We start from the raw sequence: 27,531 nt of genomic DNA on the forward strand, positions 1-27,531 counted from the left end.
CCATAATAGGTTGACCATACTTACATGGCATGTGGCCCATATGTTGAATTATTTAAATAATACATTTTATAATATGAATAATAAATTAAAAATAATTTTATACCTATATTTCGTGATATCACTGTGCAACTTGGCACGAGTTAACTGTGTGAGTCATCATGAGTGGGGATAACAAAGGCGACTTCATGCAACGACAACAGGATTTTGGCGTACTTTTGCAGTTGCGTTCCTGGTCCATCTTTTAATATAATTCAATAACATCAACTAGTATTTTCAGAGGATATAGTATATTTGTTAAAAATAATTTCAAAAATGGGTGCAAGACAATGTAAAATTGCAGATGTAGGAAAAAGTTTTAATGATGAATAGAACAGCAAGTAGCTCTTTATTGAAAATGGAGGTATTCTGTTTCTTTTAATGAAAGACATTATGGACATCGCGATACTACTGTCAATTACATCCGACGCAACGGTCTGAAACACCGCCAATTTCAAGAATTCTTGATAGAAATAGAATCAGAGTGTAAGGACGTTATCTACTACTCAGCTGTTAGATGGTTAAGTAGAGGTGCAGTGCTAAAATCAATTTTTAATTTACATGAAGAAATAGATATTTTCATGAGGGAACATGAAAATACTGCTCACAACTATCGGATAAAAAATGGATTATGTCTCTTGCATTTACGGTAGATATTACAACGTATCTTAATGAATTTAATGTGAACCCGTAGGGCCAAGGTAAATTACTAGTCGAACTGTTTTCTGACATAAAAGCTTTTGAAGGGCAAACTATGTTTGTTGAAGAAACATATGATGGAAGAAAATCTACATCATTATATATGTTGCAAATCTGCATCTACAATTGGATGGCAAACACAAAAAGAAACTTTTGTTGGTATTATTGAAGATTTACAACTGGAATTTTCAACAAGATATGTGAATTTTCATAAAATTAGCATCGAAATACGATTATTTTTGAACCCTTTTAATGTCGACATTGATAATGTATCAAACCAATTACAGATGGAAGTTTTGGAACAGAATGAAACATTGAAGAACACATTAGAAAATATTGAACAATTTTATCGATGCTTAGCAAAACATTTGAAGGATTTATCAGTTTCACAAAGAAGATGATGGACGCATTTGGAAGCACGCACATTTTCTACCATGAGTTTTAAAAAAAGTAAATTTACTTCTCGACTGACTGATGAATATTTGCATGCTTTGATTCGAATTTGAACATCAGGTTATAAAGCGAATATAGATAATTTGAATAAGGGAAAACAATCACAAAAGGCACATTAAGCAGAGAGATATATTGTGATGCATAAACTATATTACTTTGTTTTTATGTGATAATAAGTTTCATTTTCATACTTGTTTCATATCTCATACTTTAAATATTTCTGTGTTTTTTAAGATTGATATATTAAAAATTGATAAATGAAGTATATTTTTCACTCACTATTTTCTCTTAATTAAACGATTACAGCCCGATTATTAAAAATAAAAGTTGAATGTAGCCCGTGAGTCTCAAAAGGTTGCTGACCCCTGATTGAGAGAATTTCTATCTGTGGGTGGTGCACTAAAGTACTATGGGATGGAGCATATATGTGAACTTAAGAGATTCACAAGTGCATTTATTATGAGCATAAGGAAACAGGAAACATAAAGAAAGGGATTTCATGTGTGTATGTGAGGGGGGGGGGAATAGTAATATTATTAAATGGTTTCTGTATATACAAGGATCATTTCAAAAGTTCTACACACTCTACTCCTGTTGTTAAACCAAACGTTTATTTAACAAGGTACGGGCTTTCTACATAATCTCCATTTTAAAATATACCTTCTCCATTTATGGCATTATAAACCTCATTTGGATTTTATCCCACATGAGGTTTCATTTTTGTTTATGAAACTGGTCATTGCATGATATTATATGGTATCTCCTTAAGTTCAGACTCACACTAACTTTTATACACACAAAACCTATCTTGCCTCTCCTTGAACTTGCCTGTCAGCACACTCACAACTCATTCTGGCAATTTATTCCACCCATTCTTCATGCAAAAAATCTAGTCTACACACCTTTCCTAACCACATTCTTATACAGCTTCCACGAATAACCCCTAGTTCTCTATTTCTGATATGTTGAAAATTTTCCTTGCATCAATTTTATAAAACCCCTTTAATATCTTATAAGTTTCTATCATATCACCTCTTTTCCTTCTATACACCTACACACCTTCAGTCTATCTTCATAGGGAGCATTCCATAGCCTGTCAGCAGCTTAGTCACTCAGCTCTGAATCCTCTCTACCACTTCCTGATCTTCAAGAAATCCAGGTCACCAAATCTGTGCACAGTAGTCAAGATGCAGCCAAATCATAGAGGGGTAATAACTTTTAATTTTTACTTGGCAGCATGTTTTTCAACATCCAAGTAATCCTTTGAGCTATTTTACCAACTTTTGTGTGATGAATTCAATTCTCTGTCCATCATTATCCCAAATCCTTAGCTTCATCAATTTTCTACAATCCAATATCACCAATGTGATGGTGATATTGGATTGTAGAAAAGTGAAAGTGATTGATGGTGATATTGGATTGTAGAAATAGGAAAGTGAAAGATGGTGATATTGGATTGTAGAAAATGTGAAAGTTATGCACCAAAGTGCATAACTTTCACATTTTGCATCATTATTGATAATCATTTATCCTTTATCTACAATCCTGCAGGATATCTACATTACCTTTATCAAGTATTGCATCATCTACATCACCTTCCTCAGTTTTTGCATTATCAGCAAACAACTTAATATCCCCCCCCCCCCCTTAAATCTTTCCCTGTATCATTAATATGGGGAAAGATTTTAAATTAAATATAAATTTAATTTGTATTCAATTAAAATTGAATACAAATTAGTATTCAATTTTAATTTAATTGGGAACGGAGTGTAATGGCCCTTTTATAGAACCCTAAGGTACTCCACTAGTCACCCTCATTCTCTTAGATTCCACTCCACCATGTACCTAGTCTAGCCATAAATATTGTTACAACTTGAACAGCAAATAAATCTTTAATCTATCAGTAAATCATTTAAGGCTTTCAGCACATACAAACCACATGTATAACGTGCATATAGCAGCACTCAATGTTCAAAATGTCCCACTTTTGCCTTCATGTATGCCTGAAGTCTGCGAGGCCACATATCAATGGCAGTATGCACAACATCCAATGGAAATGCTGCTACTTCTCACTCCAAATCCACTTCAAGTTGGTGATACTGTAGTGTTGTATCTTGCAGGCTACTCTCTCAAGCTTCGACCACAATTTGAAATCCATCGGATTCAGATTGAGTCTTTGAGATGGCCAGTCAAATGTGACATGTGGTCAGGCACATTTACCTCCAGCCACTGTTTTTTGGTCCTCACCTTGTGTGCAAGGGCTGAGTCCTGTTGGAAGGTCCACTGTGAGCTCTGCAAATCTACCATGAAACAAAGTGTTGTTCTGGGGCTGTACCACACGCCCAGCACGATGTCTTGATATACTTTTGTGGCAGTTTTGACCCCTTTCTTGCAGAAATGCAACTTAGATGTCCTGGATAAATCACTCCCCACCACCAAACCGTTACTGATATGAGGTGATGATCTCTCTGAATTCTTGGTATTGTGGCATGCTGTGTGACCCATTCAGAGCATATAGTAATTGTTTTGACAATTAATGAACTTTTTCAGTGGTGAAAATCTTCTTATCTGTGAAGAGGATATCTCTGTATCTGTTGTTCACATGCTGCCAGAGAAGTGGCTTTTAATTTTTTCATCCTCTGCCACATAAATTGTGGTGTTAGGAAGTATCTAGTTGAGTGATGATAGGCTTCCCCCCCCCCCCCCCACCTACATCATCAGTTAGTACATGTGACAACATTCTCTGTGAAACATTCATCTCTTGTGACATCACTTTCTGCATTCTTACAGGATTATGGCAGAGGTGTGCCTTCACAGCTCTCACAATCTGTTGCATCCTAATGCAGCATGGTTGACTTGCTCTTTGGTGGTCATATACATCTTTTGTATTGTTATAATGGTTAATAGCCTGATACACAAACATACATCCTACTGATCCTGAGCGTTTTTAGCAATATAATTTATTAATATGATGGCAATAAATTTATGTCCACCATATTTGGATGTAGTCATGAAAATTTTTTCATACACAGGTAAAAATGCATTTCATTCTTTGCTTTAGGACACCAGTGTGTGTGTGTGTACATATATATACAGGCAGCCCTCAGTTTATACCTCAGTTCCGTTCCTGAAAAATTGGGTGTAAACCGAATCGGCATAAAACAAACCCAATTTTAATGGGAGGTATGAAGTTATGTTCTGCGCATTCAAAAAATATGCACATGAAGTATGTGTAACATTAAATTAAGGGGATAAAATTCCCTTATTATTTTACAGCCAGTATGCGAAACTCTGAGATCGAAACCTGCAATCTAAGAGTTTCATGCCGAAGGACTATCGGCTAATCCAAGCGAGTACAACACCAAGGCAACTCGAAGCAAAGGTGGAGCAAGCTCCCTCACTATCCTTGATATTTTCTCATAATGTAAAACACAGCTCCTAGGAGATATAATACTGCCTTACATTATGAGGAGAGGTCACTACCCAGACCGGTTTCAACCTTTTTTGAGGTCTCATCAGTGAGTAGGTAGACCTGGATGATATCAAAGTTTAAGTGAAAAGAACTTGTATACTTTCACTATACAAATGGCAGAAAGGTGTGACCATATATTATAACTAAGATAAAAAAGCTAAACGGCTGTTTTTTTTGTTTTTTTTTCTGGCTAAGAAAAAAAAAATTTGTTTGTTTTTTTTTATCTTAGTTATAATATATAGTCACACCTTTCTGACATTCGTATAGTGAAGGTATGTAAGTTCTATCATCCAGGTCTACCTACTCACTGATGAGACCTCAAAAAAGGTTGAAACTGGTCTGTGTAGTGACCTCTCCTCATAATGTAAGGCAGTATTATATCTCCTAGGAGCTGTGTTTTACATTATGAGAAAATATCAATGATAGTGAGGGAGCTTGCTTCACCTTTGCTTAGAGTTGCCTTGGTGTTGTGCTACCAGGTGTTCACTTATGCTTGGATTCGCCGATAGTTCTTCAGCATGAAACTCTTAGATCGTAGTTTTCGATCTCAGAGTTTTGCATACTGGCTGTAAAATAATAAGAGATTTTTATCCCTTTAATTTAATTAACTTCACCAGAAAAAAAAAAAATAGCTGTTTGGCTTTTTTATGTGTAACATTATTATATTTAAAGCTTTGATAATACATACATATATATTTGTTCAAATAAAATTATTAATAACGAAAACAAAACAAAATTATATACAAAAAACATGTTATACAAGAAACTTCGAAAAGATATTACATATTTCTATGTTGAAGTTCCTGGTTTCGGATCACCTCCCTTTTTTTTAAAAAAAAAGTATCCAATGTTAACTGCCTAGATTTTCTTTTTCTTTCTTTCTTTAAGGAGTTCAGTCTTTAAGGTCGAATAGAATTACACTCATTTTTATGCGTGCACTCCATTCTTAGTCGTGGTCAATTTCCCAGAGTTCATCAATCAGTGTCTCTATGCTTGCAAGGATACACTGTAAATCAGCCGTTTTCATATCTCTCAGAGGACTTTCTTCGTTTTCTTTCTCCTCCTTTGGATGTTGACTTAATTGTTCAGCTAATTCTTTTAAGTCTTCATTGGAAAGTGATTTATCATAGCTCTCTAAGACTTCTGTTACATCTTCAGCTGTAATATCGTACAATCCCACCTCTCGCTCAAGCTTGGTAACATCTTCAATAACATTCTCCTCTTGCTCTAATTCCTCGAAGTCGTGCATAAATGCTGGAAGAAGTTTTCGCCATGCTCCTTTTAAACACTTTGCTGGCACGTTGTTCCAAGCTGACACGATGTTGTTAATGCCCTTCAAAATATCGAATGACTGCCAATAGTCTTTAATAGTTTTTCCTGAAGTGTCTAAGACTCTTACCATTTCCATAAATGTTATATGGAGGTAATAGGCTTTGAAGAATGATATAATCCCCTGATCCATCGGTTGCAAAAGCAATGTTATGTTTGGGGGCATATAAACAACCTTGACATCCAATGGTGTTCTTACTTCAGCAAGGTTTTGAGGATGTCCAGGGGCATTATCCAAGAGAAGCAATGCCTTGGCTGGCAAATCATTTTCTTTACAGAAGCGAAGCACGGTAGAACAAAAATAATTTGTGTACCAATCTATAAAAATGTCTTGTGTAACCCAATCTTTCTTGTTTCATTTCCAATTGACTGGCAGCATGGCTTTTAGACCCTTGAAGACATGTGGTGTCTGTGTATGGTACACTAACATTGGTTTAAGCTTCAAAGTTCCGGAGACATTTGCACCCAACAAAAGCATAAGTCTATCTTTTGCAGCTTTAAAACCTGGAGCAGAACATTCTTCACAGGAAATGAAGGTGCATGATGGCAATTTTTTCCAGTAGAGCCCAGTTTCATCAACATTAAAAAATAGATCAGGAGGATAACTTTCTTGTTCTACACAGTCTTGAAATTCTTTAGGAAAAGCAGCTGCTGCCCCAACATCTGCACTTGCTGCCTCACCACATAATTTGACACTATGGCACTTACTTTGAGACTTAAATCTCATGAACCAACCTTTGCTTCTTAAAAATGTTTCTTTGCCTCCATATGTCTTTTTAAGATCCTCAAAAATTGTTTTTGCTTTCTCAGTTATAACTGCCTGCATCAGAGGAATGTTTTTCTGATTCAAGCATCCACCCATAATGATAATTTTTCCATTTTTTCATGAAGTTTACCCCTGCTATAGTGTACATGTTTTGCATTTAGTGCTGCCATAGATTGTTGCGCAGACCGTTTTATTCTATCTGCATTTTTCATAATTGTAGTAACAGTCGATGGAGGTAAGTTCATACTTCTACAGACATTAGCACGTGTCTGCCGATCTTCCATTCTTTGAATCACCTCCATCTTCTTTTCAAGTGTGATTGATTTCCACGTCTTCTTAACACCAAGTTCTGCTAATTTTTCTGCACTTCTATTATCATCAGACATGGTATGTAATTACGTACTTTATCAATTTAAATACGTACATACGTAAAAAAAAGTAAATAGAACAATTAGGTAGATTCAACATTAAAACTAGGTTTGATACATATATGTCATAGTAGCTTGGTAAATACTCAAACACTAGAGTGCCTGCTAGCGTCGTTTCTCAGTCAACCACACTACGGTAAGAAAGCATGCGCAGGCAACCGGCGTTATTGTGAATCGCCGTAAATTGAACCGGCGTAAACCCAGGGCTGCCTGTACTTTTTTTAAATAATTTATTTTTGTAGGTAAATTAGGAAATTGTTGACTTTTTTTACTTATCTTACATTAACTACTCAGCTGGCGCTTTTTAGAATTGTCTGTTATTATTTAATTGCAATTCTGTAATCTCTTATTTATGATGCCTCTGATACTTACGCAAAAATTCTACATTGATAAAATTTTTTACGTGAGTTTTCCTCTGTTATTAGGATCCTTTCATTATGCCAACTCATGGTATTTCATTATTGAAACTTAATATTTCCTGTAGTGATGTATGGATGTGAAAGCTGGATTATTAAGAAGAAAGACAGAAAGCAAATTGATTCATTTGAATTATGGGTGTGGAGGAGACTATTAAGAATCCCATATACTGCAAGAATGACCAATAAGGTTTTAGAGAATATAAAGACAGAATGCTCCCTGGAGGCGATGATTGCTAAACAGGAGTTGATGTACTTTGGATATATGTGAGCTGATGAATCATTAGAAAAGGCAATTATGTTGAGGAAGATTGAGAGAATGAGAAGAGGAAGACAAAAAAAAAAGTTGGATGGACAGTATAAAAGAACCTACCAACTTGAACTTACAATTACTGAAAGAAAGGCCAAGTGGAATGGAGAACCTTTGTTCATAGGATCACCAAGAGTCGGAAACTGGATGGCACTTAACAACAACAAACATATTTTACTAATGAAGATCTGAATCAGTTGATTCTATTGGTTAAGAGGGAAAGCAACAAGCCGAGCTTAATTTAAACATCAGCAAAACAAAAGTGATGCTTTTGACAGTTTAGATGAATTTATGATACAGAGAGATTGTTGAAAGTTATGATTTACTGGCATCCAGAATAAGAAATGATGGTAAATGTGAAGATGAAATTAAAAGGATAGTCATGGGGGAAAAAAAAAAGCTATGCTAAAGATAACAAAAATTATGAAAGATAGAGATGTCAGTAAAGCCACCAAAACATTATTCTTCTCATCTAGCTCCTGCCTAGATGACCAAGCCAAATCACCTCTTTCTTTACCTGGAACATTGCATGTTCCATGCCTTCTGTAACCCTGCTAAAAAGTCATCAGAAAAAATGTCATACAACCTGGATACCATAAAAGCTTCTGATCCTGGTGGATCTCACCAGTTGTGTTCAAGATATATACTCCTGAACTGACACTTGTAATTTATCATCTCTATGCTGTTTTTAGATTCAGCTGGCATTTCTCTACCCCCCCCCCCCCCCAGTATGAAGCCAGCCCTAGTTTGTTGTTCTCACCTCGGTACTGTCCAAAGTAATTTAGAAGATCATCACTAGTCAACTTTTCCAACACCTGGAAAACTTTCACCATCAGGGATCACTAACATGGGTTCCGCCAGTGAAGATCCATAGCACATCTCTGGATAACGTGCTATTGAAAAGTTTGGTGAACCTGCTATGTTGCAATTGACATTTCCAGGAAATTTGAGAGTTTCTCTACAAATTACCGTTGTATTGTTTGTCTTTTGTTTTACAAATGCAAAAGACAGACCCATACATTGGCAATTTGCAATTTCACTTACCCTCTCCCTAAACAACCTTCTCTCACTGATCTCAAACCCTGTCCAAAGTTCTGCTGATGATAGCACTCTTCATTCCTCTTGCCTATGCAACATACCTTGCAGTGTCCTAAACACTGATCTCTATCATCAATCAGTGGGATTATGACAGTTTGCTCCTTTCAATGTTTCCAGAATACAATTTTGTAATTTATCTTGCAAAAAAATCATAGTATTTCTCCCCTTACCTTTGATAATGCTCATCTCAGAAGTCAACACCAGATATCACTTCTTCCTATTACATCCTTAGCTCCATAAATTTGTCATTCTTTTTCACTCATGACATTACTTTTCATCTGTCCAGCTACTAACTTTGTATAAGTCGGCCCAATCTTTGAATACTGCTGTCACATTTGGGATGGTGCACCAAAAACCTCTTTAAAAATTCTTGATGCTATCCACAAGTCATTTCAGCTAATTATTAACCCTTCTCTCCAGTCACTGACTCAGACAACTATTTTTGCATTGTATCTTTTTTACAGATATTTCTGGACACCATTCTGCAGAACTTTCTCATTTCTGCTAAACTTGCAGTAATACAAGCAACAGCTGCTGTAACATCCACTTACAACTGATTTGTTAACCCAACAAAGTTGTATTCCCATTTATCTTTCATCTGCCTCATCTGAAACAGCCTTCTCCATGAAGTATTTCCCAAAGAGTATAACCTCCAGCTACTTCAAAAGAATATTAACAGATTACTTTTCTCTTGATCCCTTCCCACACATGATATTGTTTTGCTATAAGTTCTGTAGCCTTATAAAGCCATGAGAAGAATCTCGTGGTTTTATATTATTCTTCTGTGTTATCCATTTTAAATTAACTCAGTTTAAATGTATGGGGAAACATATTTCAGGGAACAGATGTAATAATATGTATTTTGTATTCATTTTGATGTTAACATTTTTTGTGTTGATATGAAATCATGTTGTTGGTTATATGCATAAAATTAAGTTTTATTAATTTTAATATGCAAATTATTGAAACATGTACAAAATATTAGTTTATTAAAGTAATTAAAAACTTTAAAACTTTAGAACAGGTTCTACTTCAGAGTCTTATTTTATATAAGACTTCTGTTCATAAATTAACTTCTTTTTCACAGACTCATCATAGAAGACCATGTTAGAAAATTAGATGCCTACTTTTCTGTTTCAGCATTTAAAAGGAGGTTTACATAAATTATGGTACATATAAATCTTAATTAATGAATAGTCAGATGTTATCTTTATAGATACTTCACACAAATTTTGTTTACTTACACTTGGATAAAGGATAAACAAGAATATAATTTCTTATTAGATACTTCACACAAATTTTGTTTACTTACACTTGGATAAAGGATAAACAAGAATATAATTTCTTGGCATGTATAATTAATTAATTTATTTAAATTTTACCTTTAAATGCTTCCTTTATATTTTAAATGTAGTCTTCATAAACAAAACTTTGAGGTGGACAAAATGTGGCCAGAAATGCATTATTGTTGGTACCCAAAAGCAAACGTAACTATAGTAAGCATTGTGGACACTGTATTTGTCAGTAATACAATCACCATAGAAGTGTATTAGAAATGATTTCAAGCGATCCATCTGCTTCTTGGAGGAATAGTTGCAGAAACTAGATATTCCCCTACCTAATGTTTACGAAGGTCTTTTTTTGTTATTCATGCACGTTCACAATTTCATGGATGTTATTTGTGATTCATTTATACTAGTTGTGTCTCAGAATACATTTAATAATATAACACTTATTAAAAAGAGTCTGTGTAGCTCAGTGTAATGGTATGTGCTGTTCATGGCACTAGACCATCCAAAGAAACAGCGTCATAAGTTCTATTCTAGTCTCTGACTAGAGGAATTTTTACTAAGTTTTTTTTCAACTGGTTCCTGAGTTAGTTTATCTCTGACACAAGCAAGCAGGTTTTTTCCCTCCCGGAAACTCAAGAAAATTGACCGTAGAACCCACACTGTTTTCAGACAGTAAAGACATAATGTTAGGATTAGTGACCATGAGATGGCACTACTTCTCAGCAAGTCTTCACTTGCTGGATGCCATGTATAATTAGTGATTATTTGAGCCAGCTATCTCTGATTGGCTATTGGTGGGGATTGACCTGCCACCTTCATTCTCCAAACGTTAGTGCTAAAACGGCCTCATCTACTCCCTATACATGAATAAAAGGCATTAGCTGATTTTTTTTTTTTTTAACGTTTATTAGAAAATGAAGTTGGTTATAGATTCAGTAAAGATAAAATTTAAATTTTTAATGATGCAGAGTGGTCTTTCTTTTCAGCCACAGCCTCAAGAAATCTACCGAGGTGGCATCACATACTATAATACACATAGTCAGCAGCATTCTCGAGCTCTGCCTCAAAAGCGACCAAAAGCAGCAATACCTATAGTTCCTCCACCAGAAACAGTGAGTTACCTTATTGTATCATGTACCTAAACAAAAAAAAATAGATTGTAAAATCACTTTGTAATTAGTAGCTCTAAGAAGGATACCAGTTCATGACTTACATTTAGTTTATATAATTTAAATTTTGTTTGATAATATTGAAAATTATCTGAATTCCTGATGCTCCTAATTTTTAATATCTAATTATAAAGCAAAGGAGAAGTCCCTTAATAACAACCAAACAAAAAGTGATTTATTTACTTTTCACCATAAATATAATACAGAGACCAAAACATGCAATGCAATCTAAACATACCTCAAAAATCAAACATTGTTAATATCATTAGAAATGTGTGAAGAGCTAATCTCTGGTGATATGGTTATTTAAACAGCATGGAGAGGAAAGGTTAGCAAAATAGGTGTTTGATGGCAGGAAAAGCCACAGAGGAAGACAGGTAGATTGATGAAATTAAAAGTACATTAGAAGACTGAAATACAAGTTATGGCAATATCTGAGTCCTTCAGAAATAGACTAATTTGGAGGAAAATTGTTGATGGGATGTAAACTTCATCGGTCACTATTATGTTTCCTATACACTCCTTGAAGGAGTATTAGAAATATGATGATGCATGAACACTCAAAACTGAATTAAGGTTTTGAAGGACTATATATAATTCTTGCTCCTTCCCCCGAATGCTATATAATGTGAGATAAAAATCTAGCTCTCACCTTTTTTTTTTTTTTTACTATACACACAAGCTTAACTTCTATGACTATCCCTTGTCTTCACCCTACATTCCATATTACAAAAAACTTTGTCAGCCGATATCCTATAACACCCTTCGAAAGTTTATAGACATCTGTCATATTACCCCTCTTTCTCCAGTTTATTGGTGTTTGCAGTCCACATACTCTGAATATCCTCATAATCTGAATTCCATAATCCCGATATGATCTTTGTTGCAGTTTTTTGTATCCTTTCCCAGCTTCATTATCCTGTCAGAACCTAGGATATCAATTCTGTGGCTTCCTTACATGTCAGTGATCATTTAATCAAAGTGTAATTAAAGGCAGTTTTTATTCTGAAGGCAGTTTTTTTTTATATTACCATAGTATTGTGTATAGATACTTTCAATTCTCACTATAACAAATTACCAATTACCAGAGTCTCCATCCACACACATAGTGTAGTCAGTGCTCCCACTATTAGTTATTCACCTTACTGAATTCAGATATTTGAATTTCAGGTTATTTGCTTGTTACATGGTTGCTACTCTTCTTAGTTCTTTCAGTCTTTTTGGTGAATTCTGGTAAAAGGTGTATAATTTTTTTACTACTGTTTCAATTTCTTTAACAAAGGGAACACCTTTAATAGAATTTAAAACAGCCAAATTCAAATTATATGCAATATGGTGTGCTGATATATGATCTGAATGTCTCTGCTTTTGCCAGTAGCCATTTCTTTTTTCCCAACCTGCTACATCTGTTCTAATGCCTGCTAACCAATTACCAGTCTTGCATGGCAAGAATAACTTGATCAGAGTTAGGTAGTCGCTGAAAGTTTTTCCACTTGGTTATACTATAAATTAAAGATACCAAGAAATTATATACTTAGTTTAATCCTTTATCCAAGTGTAAGCAAAAAGTTTGTGCCTGAAGTATTTTCAAGACTGGGGCAACTCCTTGTGGTAAAGGTGAAATTCCTCTTTCAGTTTCCAATTTTTATCAATGTATCTTATATAAAGGACATGTTTCTCCTCATTTGAAATATCTGTAGAAGCATTTAGAAGAAGTCTCACTCTACTAAAGTCTAGAATTCTTTGGTTTCCTTAACTTCAACCTTAGTATCACCTCTGGGTCTAGCTCTCACTGATGAGACCCCAATAAAGGTCGAAATTGGTCTGGGTGATTTCGACTCTAGTGATCCTTCACATAATGCATAGCATTATACATCTCCACAAGGAGATGTGCTTTGCATTATGGGATACTAAGGCAAGTGATGTGAAGTCACACCACCTTTACCACGAGTTGTCCCAGTCCTGAAAATACTTTAGGTGCAAACTTGTTTGCTTACACTTGGATAAAGGATTAAACAAAGTATATAATTTCTTGGTATCTTTAATTTATTAATAACTTGATCATTTCACTCTAATATATCTAAGTACCCTGCAGCTGGTTGAGTTTTGGAAATGAATTATGGAAAAGAAATTCCATAATTCAATGTAGCTCATATAAAAGACATGTTTCTCCTCATTTGAAATATCTGCAGAAGCATTTAGAATAAGTCTCACTTTACCAAAGTCTAGTGTTCTTTGATTTCCTTAACTGATACAAATTCTTTACCTTTCATATCATTATGGCACTGGATTCTACTTCACCTGTATCTGTCATACTTATTTAAGGGCTGTCAAGTTTCTGAGGTCAGTAAATGGTTAATTGAATTTAGCTATATAATAGGCTGTATTACAAAGGCACTTAAGGTGTTCAAACATTTTAGAATCTCCATTTTTTTCTTTGTATGTTTTCTAGAGGTGTATTTTGGGATGATTTCTGTCCATGTCTATGTCACAGCATTTTTTATTTATGGGATGCTTCATAAAACCTAAATGTCTTCTAAAATCCTGCATTAATTATTATTATTATTATTATACAGGCACCTCCATGGAGTCCGAAGACTCATCACAGGAAACCCAATCTATCCACACAATCTGTCATACCTCTCCTGGAATCCATTAACAGAAAAAGCACTCACAACTGACTCAGGCAACCCATTCCACTCATTCACCACTCTCCAAGCAAAAAATCTAGTCCTCACACCCCTACTGACCACACCTTTATTCAACTTCCAGGGATGACCCCTTGTTCGGGCCTCCTAGTGAAGTGCTGAAACATATCCGCTGCATCTATCTTATAAAATCCTTTAAGCAACTCAAATGTTTCTATCATATCCCCTCGTTTTCTTCTATCAACCAACTTCTGCAATCGACACACACCTTCAATCTATCCTCATAGGGAACATTCCAGAGGCCACTCACCTCTGAATCCTCTCCACTGCTTCCACATCCCCAAGAAACCCAGGGGACCAGACTTAGCACAATAATCCAGATGTGGGTGTATCATGGCCTTATAAAGAGGAATTACAACTTACTTATTTCTACTTGTTAATGTGTTCTTCAAAGCCAAGTAATCTTATTGACTACCTTAGCAACATGTCCTCTAAACTTTAACTCTCTGTCTACCACCACCACCCCTAAATCTCTAGCTTCATCTATTTCCTGGAGTACAGTGCCATTAATGTGATATACAGCTTGTAATCTATTTATCCCAAAATGCATAACTTTACATTTCTCGACATTAAACTGATACCCATTATCTTTTGCTCATGCTGACAGTCTTTAAATCTTCCTGCAAGCTCTCCGCATCGCCTTTAACTATTACTCTACCTAATTTTGCATCATCAGCAAACAACTGAATATTTCCTTTCAGGTCATTTCCTATATCATTTATGTACAAATTAAACAGAAATGGTCCCAGCGCTGAACCTTGTGGCACACCACTAGTCACCTATTTTCGCATCGATTCTGCCCATCCATATACCACTTTTTGATATCTGTCCAGCAGCCACTCTCTTATCCACTTAACCAGTTTTGTATCCATCCCCATTTGTTCTAATTTGTGTAACAGTGTTCCATGTGATATTCTGTCAAATGCCTTTGCAAAATCATTGTGTAGCCATTTCCTTTATCCAACTCAGCTGTTACTCTATTATAAAAAGTTAATAAATTACTAAGGTATAGCCAACCCTTCACAAAGCCTCATACAATATCATATTTTGTTATATACCCATTCTTGAATTCTCTTTTTTATCGATTTTTCTAGTACTTTTACCACCACGCCTGAGATACTGATTGGTCTATAATTTGCTACTGTAGTTTTAGAACCTCCCTTATACAAAGGAATAATTTTGCCCTCTTTCCACTCCCTTGAAACTCTACAGAGGTGAGACTTAAATTAAACAGATTAGACAAAGTCATTGCTACTTCCCTTGCACATTCTCGCAAAGCCCTAGCTACTATCCTATCTAATCCCACAGCTGTATTTACATAGAGATTCTTAAATATCCTAAGAACCTCTAATTCACCCACCTCTGTTCCTACATTAGTGTCTGTCACATAGGTAAAAGCAGTAACCTCACTAGGAAGATATATGCTTGCAAAGTGGTCACTCTGTAACTCAACTATTTTATCTGCTTGTTTCCTTGTGACCATCATCACTCATTAAGGTTAATCTTCCATAGTTATTCTTCCTCTTGCCACATAACGAAAGAACTCTTTGGGATTTCCTTTGACCTGCCCTTCTAAATTCTTCTCGTAATCTGATTTTGCCTTCCTTGCCATGCTGGTCATCTTTTTTTGTTTATATACTCTCCACAGCAGTTTCTTCTTTTGCAGCTTGTGTTTAATGATATAACTCATCCATCTTAACTCCTATCCAATTAACCCTCTTTATCCTAGATACACAATTTAATACTGCTTTTTCTAGAAGATCCTTAACTATATTCCATGCACTGCTAACATCCATCCTTACTCTGCAGTGTTTTATGCCATGGTACAGATTTAAGCTTTTTCCTAAGCATGTCATAATCACCTGCCTTGTAGTTCCACAAATACCCCTTGATAGATATTCCTCATGTTTTACAATCTCCCAAGTCAAGACTGCATGGTCACTTTCACCAATTGGAGGCAATGTTGTCATCTTGGTTATGGATAACTCTTCTGATCCTATGACCAGGTCCAATACTCTCCCACCCCTAGTCTTCCCTCCATCATATGCTGCTTTAAGTAATTATAAATTATATATCCTTTTTTATTCATTCATTCATCTTCAAGGCCCACCTTTCCTAATTGGGTTGTGGGGACAGCAGCTGCAAGAGGAACTTCCAATGGTCACGATCCTCTGCCACCAAGCTCAGGTGTTCTGGTGAGACTCCCAAATGTGTCCACCCAAGGTTTTGGATATAATCTATCCAGCGAGTCCTTGGCCTTCCACGTGGCCACCCACCCTCTGGCTTGGCAAAGAGGGCCTGCTGGGGGAGCCTTTCTTGTGGCATTCTGACCAGGTGCCCGTACCAACGTAACTGTGATCTCTTAACACAGAGAAACAACAGTTGAGTATTGAGGGTTTCCTGAATTGCAGAGCTTCTGACTCTGTCAAGTCTTGTTAGCCCCACAACCCCTCGAAGAAACCTCATTTCAGCTGCTTGGATTCATGTCCGCATTCTTTCAGTCATTACTCAACTCTCATGACCATAAGTGAGAATGGGGACATAGACTGTATTGAAGACAGCCAGCTTTGCCTTCTGGCTTCCTTTTGTATAATTAATATAATTAATTTATACACCTGGAAATATAATTAATATTAATTATATTTCCAGGTGTATAAATTATATTTCCTTTCTACCATTTGATCTTTCTTCCTTCCAGTCTATATCTCTGTAGTTGAAGTCCCCCATAATAATCACTTGATCTGTACTCGTTGTACTAATTTGGCGATGATGTTTTCCAGATCATCTATGAAACTCCCTGGCCTATAGCAACAATCAGCTGTATATTTTGTCTTATTGATCTTAATCTCACATCAGATTGCTTCAAATGAACAGCCGCCCTTCTGCCTGTCTCCTATTCTTTTTGGTTGTAATTCATCTGCTATCATCAACAGTATTCCTCCCCCATCCTATTTTCTCTGTCTTTCCTGAAAATACTAAACCCTTCACATTCTATCTCTGTAACTATATCACCTGCTGTTAGCCAAGTCTCACTACTGCCTATAACTTTTGGCAAGATTGCACTAACCATTGCCAAAAAACTCCTCCCTCTTATTCCTGATACTTCTGGTATTAGTATATTGAAACAGCAACATCGCTTTATTCCCCCACCTACCTTTACTTTCTGAATTGACTACCTTATTCAATATTTTTGCTTGAGAGACTAGATTCCTCACTTGGTCATTCTCACCTCACTCACTTCATGGGTGCTTTTGCACAAACTCACTTGCTTCCACTCTAATTGCTAAAGTTTCCCTGAATTTGCATGTCAGCATGCTCGGTGAACAAAGCTCACTGTTCACCTAACACCAAAACCATTCAGATGCAGTCCATCGACATTGTACAAATCCTTCTTTCCATCAAACACATCAAACAAATCCAACTTTCCATCAAACTTTCCACCACAGAATCACAAATTTTGCTTCATTCCTTTTGCACAATTTACGTATAGACTCATTGGCTATCAGTGTCTACCTCCTCAGTTCGCCTCTATCATAGCGTGTTAGGAGACTTAGTCTTCACCTTCTCACTCTTGAGTTTTGCCTCTTCTAACAACTCCTTTACATCCTCCCTCATAGAATACTTCTCACCTCCCAAATCATTGGTGCCAATCATGACAATAATTTCCTTCAACTTTACCTTATTTGCAGTCTAGAGTTAACTCAGCATCCTTAAGATACGTAGTACATGCATTACTAAATGCATCTTCATAGCACAGCCACTTGAATCCTTGAGTTATTTGAAAGCACATCGTATCTGATTGTTTTTACTTGATTGCACAATAGAATTTTTCTTCAGTTTATTAATAATTTCTGATCCCTGCAGTTGCCTTTGGTTTTGTACTGTTTCACAAAACTTAAGAAAGTATAGTTTACATTTACTTTCATTTATTGTTCATAATGAACACAAATTCATGCAAATTACTCAAAAAATAATTTGATATGAAAGATAAAATAAAATTCACGAAAACAAGAACGTGCATAGCACTGACCATGAAGTTAGACTCACTTTTATGATCTAGTATTTGACTTATCATTGCAAGATAAGTTTTTTTTTTTTTTTAATTTTTTTAAATAAGAGCATTAAAGGCATGTTCATTATATAAAATATTCACGTTTTTAATTACAGTATTATTGTGAACAGAAGATTAGGACAATACTATATTGCAGTTGTCCACCTACCTAAGGGTTAAAAGTGTTGAAAAAATAAGATATATAGTGTACTACAGTACCTTAGTTTAATTTGCCATTTTTAACCTTTGGGTTTATAATTATCAATATTTTTTTTTGTTAATGAAGTTATATTATGAGGAACGTGTAATAATTTATTTTTAATAAGATCATCTATTACATATATCGTGCATACTGTATATACATGTAAGGTTAATATTAAACTGAATTAATGCATCAGTTTGATTATAAAATTATTTTATAATCTTGCTATAATTTAATTTAAATGTATTTGTTTTTCATGATATGAAAAACTTACTTTTTTTACCTGAAGAAGTGTGAGATTTACTGTTTTCAAGCACTGTAATGATAACACATAATGGTGGCTCATTTTTCTCAATTCATGACTGAAATGAAACTCAGAAGTATGGTGTGCAGCGGAGCATGTATGGAATGAGAACATGGCATAATACTGTAGTGAAAGAAATTAGGGGATTTTTGGAACTTGACTGGATATTTATGAAGTCTTTCATATAAAGAGAAAAATGTTTAATAGTTATGTTACGACAATGATGATAGGGAAACTCTTGGAGAAGAAAATACAGCAGGTTAAGTTTTTAATGAATGTTGTTTTTTCGTAATCTTTCATGTAGAAATGAAAATAAGGTTCTGATCCTTATTTAGGAGACAGAAAGGACAGAAGAAAGTGAAGATGATTGGTTTATGTTATGACTTTTAGATAAAACTTGCAACTAAAATTGCAAGTGTTTTTTGTGATTTCTTTAAAAAGGGAACACGATATTTGAATTAAAGATTTCATATCCAGAAGTTTTATTTCCAAAGATTTGGAATAAAACTTCACTAATAAATTTGTTATTCATGGTTCATAGCATCCACCTTGACAGTAAATGAGATGATGTTTTAGAATGAAAAAAGTGTAAATTATATTTTAATTATATATATGGAATAATATTTAAATATATTGAAGAAAATAATATATTTTGAATGCATTTAGCACAGGCCTGAAAATTCACTTGCCACTTGTTGATAACCTTGACTGAATTGATAAGTGGATTTCTGGAGTCCTCTTATTACAGTAACCAAGTTTGATTTACTGATTCTGTTAGTTATTAGCACCTCTATAGTGCTGTCACAAAGTTGTCATGATATTTGACTTTTTTTGAAAATTCTGGGTTTGAATCCTGTCTAGGACATGAACTTGTTTTATACTCTGCAAAATGGACAAACTGAACAGAGAATATACACGATTAACAGACATAATATGCTAGCCTCATAGTGTTAGTTACTACAATCATAATTCCAACCACCAAACTTAACCCAGGTCATTTACTAACTGCTCAGGCACAGAACAACAGACTTCGTAATCCTGGATCAGGTTCATTGATGGGATGGAAGATACCATTAAAAAGTTTGAAATTCATCATGCCAGACCTCCTCAGCTTTATGGTCTTCAAAAGATACAAAGAAAATATTCCATTGAGATCTTTTGTTAAGTGTATGGGTTGTCCAACTTATAAACTTTCAAAACATCTATCAGATCTTCTCTCTACTTTTACAGGACTTTCTTCTTCTTTTATTAAAAATTAAAAAGATTTCACAATTAAAATATTAGGATTATCTTTACAACTTGCAGATCTTTTAATTAGGTTTGACATGGTTCACTTTTCACAAACATCTCACTGGCTGATGCTACACAGTGATTTTTTCCTTGATATTGTAAAATATTCTGAATTTGTCATAAATTCAGGCTACTTTTGTTGTCAAAACAAACTTTATAAACAGATAGAAGAAACTGCAATGAGGTCTCCTATTTCCCTTACTCTGGGCAAATTATTTTATGGAACAATTTGAACAAACATTTTTCTCCTGAGGCATCTATTTGATACAGATATGTTTATGATGTTTTTGCTGTATGGAACTCTTCCTTGTCTGATTTTCATGAATTTCTTGGAGATATTCAGTTCATCCAAGTATTAAATTTACACTTGAAACAACTTATGTTTCAAGAAACACTTGAAACATAAGTTGTCTACTTGAGATAAGTAGACAACTTATCTCAAGACAATTTGAGATAAGTTGTCTACCTTTTCTGGGCTTTTTCATTCTACATCAATCTAATGCCAGTCTGCAGTTCTCAGTATACAGAAAACTAACTCATACTGTAAATATCTTAATGTTGCTTCATATCATTATCACTGTCAGAAATATGATAGTGATCAAAACTTAGTTCATTGGGCACATAAGATAAATTCTACTGATTCTCTTTTAAATAATGGACTGTCATTTATTGAATTTACTTTCATCTCTAATGGTTATAATACAAAAATAATCAATAAAATAATTATGACCTTCAAACAAATCTTCAAAAAAATTGCAAGACTCCTTTGTCACACCGATCTAAATTAAAATCTTTCTGTCCAGTTTATAAACTAAATTCCTTCCTAGTTTCTCTGCAAAACACATATCCTCCTGTCTTTTATTCTGGAGTTTATGGGGGGTTCCTTGTTCATGTGGTGTTTGTTATTATTAGCAGATTATTATGGCAGATGTTCAGCCCAGATTCTTATAGAAGAACACTAAGAGTATATCTGACTTCAAGACTCTAATAACTGGTTTAGCCAGTCACACCTTATCCACTAGGCATAGAATTCATTTGAATAAAGCTGAAGTCCTACACAAAAGTTATTTTCTTCTTGAAAGATTATATAAAGAAAGTTGCTAAGCCCACATTCATAGTCCAAATCTCAACAAAAGTGATTACCTTAAACTTTCACAATGTTGGGAAGTCGTTCTAAATAACACTCTTCATTCATGTGGTTCATAAAATCGTAATTATTTAAATTTATTTCTTTGAATTCTAAAAGTTGTAGATGGAGCCTCCTGCAGTCAGTAGCATATGTTGTCATGCACTTGCAATTTAAGTGTTGTTCTTATCGTGTTTATCTCTTTTCAACTGTATTGTATTGACAATTGCTAGGAAGCTTAGCTGAAAATTCTACAAATATTAAATAATTTTTTTCTTAACGTAGGTGTCATTCTGTTACTTTAATTTTATCATCAGGTTGTCCACTTATATTTCAATATTTAAATCTATTTGAAATAACTTCATTTTCTTAAGATTCGTTTATGTAGTATACTATTTGTTCGTTTACTATTTGGTAATAACATTTAAAAACTGTTTTATTTTAAATTTTTATAGTTATTTTTTTCAATGCATAACTTTATTTTGCAGAATAAGAAGTTTGACAAGCATATTGACCTAGCAGACACTTCAGTAGACACAATACGAGAAGTTAGTGAAAACCAGACAAAGGAGGAAATCAGTGACAAACCAACATTGATACCTTCACAACCCACAGTAGAAGTAGAAAGCTAATGTATGCACTAAATTTTTTAAAGTTAAAACTTGGATAGTAACTGCTTATAATAGTGATTGTTACTGTTTGAATCAAGAAGCAAATCATTTTGCACTTTTAGACGAGACCATTCTTTTATCAAAGACTTGCTTTGAGATCCAAGTTTGTTGTGAATTGTTTATTTGTGTATAGTGATGTGTTATAAAGTGGCACTAGAACACTTGAATAGTACCGTTTGCTTTGGAACATTGTGGAGCTTGTCTGTCAGCTTGATAATTTCTTTGTTAAACTGCATTTCAAGAAAGGTAATTCTTTTGTTTTTTTTATTTATTTTCATTACGTAATCTTTTGTGTTGACTAACAGTGAATTAAAATTAGGATCATGTATATTTTGAAACGTATTCAGCATACATGTATGAGCATTGTTAGGTATTTTGCTACACAGTTGCAATCAAAAATAAGAATCCATCAGTAGAAATTTTTAGTTGTAAGACTGATCGCGTTCTTCCTGTTTTGTATTGATTTTGAATAAGTTCTATTGTTTTAAGCTGTTGTACTTCTTCAACAACACTGAAAAGTTGAAACTGTCTGGAGAAGCAAACTAAAATGCTAGTTTATTCAGGAATTTTTATGTATATTTTTTGAAGGTATTAGGTCTTAAAAATCAGCAGGGTTTTAACTTGAATTATAGTTTTAGCTTGAATATATTGCTATAAGTTAGTTTTCTTTCAGGGAGAAAAATAAAATCTGCCATGGGATTTTCTGTATCTACTTTCATACATATTTTGTATTTATATATAGGCTAAGATGAGATGATGAAAAAAAATGTCTAGTTTACAGATATTTATTATGATTATTGCTATCATTAATATTATTTTTAAATATTCCTACTGTTATTCATGTGGAGGTTTCTGTAGTTAAGATGTTCAATCAAATTATTTCGGGTTTTGTGACCACATTTTTATTAAAAAAAAGACTGTTTTTTAAAACTAAACAAGTACTAAAAAACAAACCCGACAAGTTTCGTTAGTCATCAGACTAGCATCTTCAGGGGTAAAGATAACTAACAGTTTAAAGCACAAACTATAAGAAATTACGAAAAAAAAAAGTTCATTTGTTGGTATTATGAACATCAAAAAAGTTCGTTAAAAAAATCGAATAACAGATCTATACAACCGTTAATACGTGTTAGCTGGAAACAATGCTATTCGATGTCGCGTTCTGTGGTTCACTTTTGCTCTGTCCGAGGTCTGAACATGGTAAATTTTTGATAAACGCTGACCAAACTTGATTTAAAATCAAACCTTGATTTTTGTTGCATTACAATTCCTAACACAACATTACATGTTGTGTTAGGAATTTTGATCATATTTGCTGCCTCTTTGAATTTTCTTGTGAAACAGTTTTTATTAATGTAGGACATGTTTGTTCTGTCCCAGAGTACATCATGACCAGTAGAAGTTCTGTGAAATGCCAAACCCGACTTATGTTCTCTCTTTTTTTTGTACGTCCTTTTGATGTTCACTGATGCGGATTTCTCCTGATCTCCCCGTCTGGCCTACGTAGCAGATGCCACAGGAACAGTGAATATTGTAAACTCCTGGTTTTTTCATTGGGTGATGTGGAGGTTTCGGAGGATGAAGAGATTTTGATATCTTTTCAAGTGGTAGGAAAGTCACTTTTATGTTGTAGTAGAGAAGTTTGGCTAATTTATCTGTGACATTCTTGATATAAGGAAGGGTGACTGTGTCCTTGAAGTCTTGCTTATTTAAGTTTCTTGTAGGTGCTGTATTGAGAATTTTCTTAATTAATTTAGCTTTGAAACCATTCAGTTGTAGGATCTGTGTTAAGTATTGTATTTCTTCTTTCCACTTTTCTTCTGTACTGGGGATGCTGTATGCTTTATCCCTTAAGGTTTTTATGAGGCCAATTTTTTGCTTGGGGTGGCGGTGATGGTGGTGTGAGGTAGCACGAAGGAATCTTCCTGTGTTTGTCGGCTTTCTATAAATGGAAAACGATAATCTGTTTTTTATTTATTTATTTATTCATTTATTTCTATTTTTTATTTTCTTCTAGTTCCAGAGTAAATTTTATATTAGGATGTAAGTTATTAAGATAGTCTTTAAATGCAGTCAGTTCTAGTGCTGTTCCTGGCCAAATGATGAAGATGTCGTCCACATAGCGGAGCCAAATTTTTGGTTTGATGTACCAGTTTTGTAGAGCATATTTTCAAAATTTTCCATGTAGAGGTTTGCTAGAGCTGGTGAGAGGGGTGAACCCATTGCTAGTCCTTCTTTTTGTTCTCAGAGTTTGTCTGGTTAAAGGAAGAACGTGTTTTTTATGCAATATTTGTAGAGCTGTACAATGTCTGGTGGGAAGAGATTTTCTGGGATGTTTACTGTTTCGTTTCTTGGAATCTTTGTGAAAAGGCTGACCACATCTAAACTTCGCTAATATGTCTGAAAGATCGATATGTATATCTTTTACTTTATCTATGAAGGCTGTGCTGTTCTTAATGAACGATGGTGTTTTTCCTATATATGGTAAAATCAAGTTTGTAAGGTGCTTTGCCAGATTTGAGGTAGGAGAGTCCCTTCCATCTGCTATCGGCCTTAGTGGCACATCTCGTTTATGAATTTTTGGAACTCCATATATTCTAGAAACTAGTGGGTGTTTTGATTTGTAAATTTCTTTTTAGTTCCTCAGACCAATTTGGTATATTCTTGATAAGTTCATTGGTTTTGTTGTGAGTTCGCCAAGTGGGGTCTCCGTCTAACGCTGTGTAGGCATTGGAATCTTCAAGAAGGCTTTTCATTTTTTCGTTATAATCTTCTGAGTTTAAAATCACTGTTGCATTCTCTTTGTCTGCTGTGATTATAACTATGTTTTTGTCTAATTTGAGTTTATTAAGGGCTGCAAATTCTGTTTGATTTCATGTGCCAGTAGTAGAAGATGTTAGTCTGACAACTAACAAAACTTGTCGGGTTTGTTTTTTACTACTTGTTTAGTTTTAAAAAACAGTCTTTTTAATAAAAATGTAGTCACAAAACTGAATTAATTCCTACTGTTGTTTTAGTGCCACTTCTTAAAGCCCAGAATAATTCAGATACAAGATAGCAGTTTAAACATTTTTCAAATGCCAGTTTTTTTTAATAAGATTTTTATAATGCTACTTTTGAAAACTGTTTGAGATAACAATGTATAAGTGTGAGTTCATCAAAAATATTTTCATTCTAATGATTTGCTATTCTCTACAATAATATTCTCACTTATATAGGACATTATCATTTGTCATTGAAACTACATGTTTTTTCAAAAATTATTTTCATTCATGGCTACTAATAGACAAATGGTGAATCAGTAAAGCATAAACATTAACAATTTATCATTTTCATGAATTTTTGTTTTATAGCAGTAGTAGGTGATGCTGCATCATTTGTCATTTGAGAATTTTTAATATTGAATTATCTGTTGACTAGATTTGATACTTTTTGTTGTAAGATAGAAGCTAGAATATTGTCTGTAATGGATATTTGTTTTCAACATGATGTAGTGTGATTATCCCCCTAGATGTTTCCCATAATATAAACTACATTATCTGCAATGTCTAAATTATAGTTGAATAACTAGGAATGACTTTTTGTACATTTCATCTGAAAACTAATTTTGTCCAAAAACAAATAAATAAATCATAGTAGAATGTTAAAATTATTATTGTACATTTGTGAAAAAGTTAAGTAGCTTGATATTTCACATGCCTTTCAAAGTTCTGCTTCACTACTGATCTTAAGATTTGAAAATTACTCTAGAAGAATAATTTTATATATAAGGACCAACAAAAAACTTAGGCATAATTTCTCATATTAATTGAAGTGAGATTTTGATTAAAATACAACTCATTTATTTTTAAATTCTGCAGTGTTTTCTGTTGCTCCACTATTGTATATAGGATACAAAACTAGAAAGTTTCCTCCATTAATAAGTTTTATAAGCACAGCTCATAACTTGAACATATTGAGTGGTTTTATTACCAACTTAAAGATGTATTGAAACAGATGTTGAGAACTGAGAGATATATTAAGGATTTGTATCATTAATGTGTGTGTGTGTGTGAGAGAGAGAGAGAGAATGTTCTATATTTGGTTATTGTTAGCAACAAATATGGTTGAACTTTATTATTCATTCATTGTTGTTTTACTGATAAGGTTTTACTAAATGAATGGTGCTTAATATTACTATTCAAATTGCCAGAAATTAAATTATTGTGTATATGTTTATATTATTGGTGACAGGGCATATCTGTGACACTTCTTTATTAGCTGTCATCAGATTAATTCCAAATTTAAGCTTAAACTTGTATTTGATATCTCTAAGGTAGTTCATCATTTCCTAGCAGATTCCTTTGCTCATTATGTTTTCACGAGAGCAAAGAAAAACCAGAATATGACATTTTAAATAACATATTAGTAGATTTCAGGATTCTAGAAATTTGCAAGACTATTAACATCTAATAAATAATAATCAAATAATAAACCTAGTCTGATTTCTAACTAACTAAACTTTTGTTTTTCTCACTATGAAGATAAAGAACACTTTAGTAGTTTTCTATCCAGAATTTTTTCCATATCCCCAGATTATTCATTTACAGGTTCAGTTTATACTATAATTAGATCTTCACCATAAAAGAGAGTGCTACTGTCTTATATTGGTCCTGATTGCATTGGTCTATATCTTGGTCTCTTTTTTAGCACTACTTCTGCCATTTTTGATTCAAATGATTTGATTCTCTCTCTCTCTCTCTCTCTCTCTCTCTGGTATGTGTGTATGCATACACATTGGTATGATTGTACTATTAATCAGTGTGATTTGCAATTTTTTTTTTTCACATTTTCAATTTGGTTCTGCCATTGATCACTTAATTTCTATAATTTATGTTAAAAATACTATTTTTTTATATTATTAGATGTTATTAGTTTGGTGCTCTATAAGAATCTAATTTATTATCGTACCCTCCATGCCAGTTTTGTGTTCTCTTTCTGCAGCATATTTTACTTCCAGTGCATTCACGAGAGCAAAGAAAAACCAGAATATGACATTTTAAATAACATATTAGTAGATTTCAGGATTCTAGAAATTTGCAAGACTATTAACATCTAATAAATAATAATCAAATAATAAACCTGGTCTGATTTCTAACTAACTAAACTTTTGTTTAGTTAGTTAGAAATCAACAGTCAACATGTTAATATCTAATAATGCTCGAAGCAAAATCATTTGATAATTTTAACAAAACATGAAAATGCACAATTTCTGAGATTTGTTAAAGATTTCCGAGATTTCCATGGTGGCAATGATTCTGTTCACTTTTCACAGTTGATAATTGCTGTACTATTGTCAGCCTGTTAACTAATAAAGAATTTTAAAACATTTACAGTTTTTGTTTACTGGAAATTCTGAAAATATTAAGTAAGTAGTAAAAAAAAGATTAAGAACATATACAATAGTAATTAGAATTTGTTATGTTGAGATTTCAGGGATGGTTTTCTGATTTTCTCCCAGTAAAGATGACTTATGTAGGATTGCATGGATTCTTGCCACTTTATCAAGCATACTATTATGCAAAAGTTTTTTGATGATTACCCATCCATAGTATGGCTGAGAATAGGATTTCCATATTCAAATCTATGAATTCAAAGAATGATTATAGTTTTTTTATATATATATATATATATATATATACTCTGAATACTTCTAACACAAGTATTTCTAC

At 33.8% G+C, this 27,531-nt stretch overlaps 1 protein-coding gene across 1 annotated transcript in view; it reads left to right on the top strand.

The window, feature by feature from the left end:
• Positions 1-27,190, top strand: part of LOC150109595 (uncharacterized) — a 233,401-nt gene extending 206,211 nt beyond the window's left edge. The window contains exons 10-11 of the mRNA XM_090402715.1: positions 11,286-11,411; positions 21,638-27,190. Of these exons, the coding sequence (XP_090258841.1) occupies positions 11,286-11,411; positions 21,638-21,781 (270 nt within the window). The 3' untranslated portion in view covers positions 21,782-27,190. The remainder of the gene's footprint in view (positions 1-11,285; positions 11,412-21,637) is intronic.
• The last annotated feature ends 341 nt before the right edge of the window (positions 27,191-27,531 follow it).

The sequence above is a fragment of the Typopeltis vanoorti genome, chromosome 2 (genome assembly GCF_054136105.1).
Source record: "Typopeltis vanoorti isolate ZY-2024b chromosome 2, IOZ_Tvanoo_1.0, whole genome shotgun sequence".
Classification (NCBI taxonomy): domain Eukaryota; kingdom Metazoa; phylum Arthropoda; class Arachnida; order Uropygi; family Thelyphonidae; genus Typopeltis; species Typopeltis vanoorti.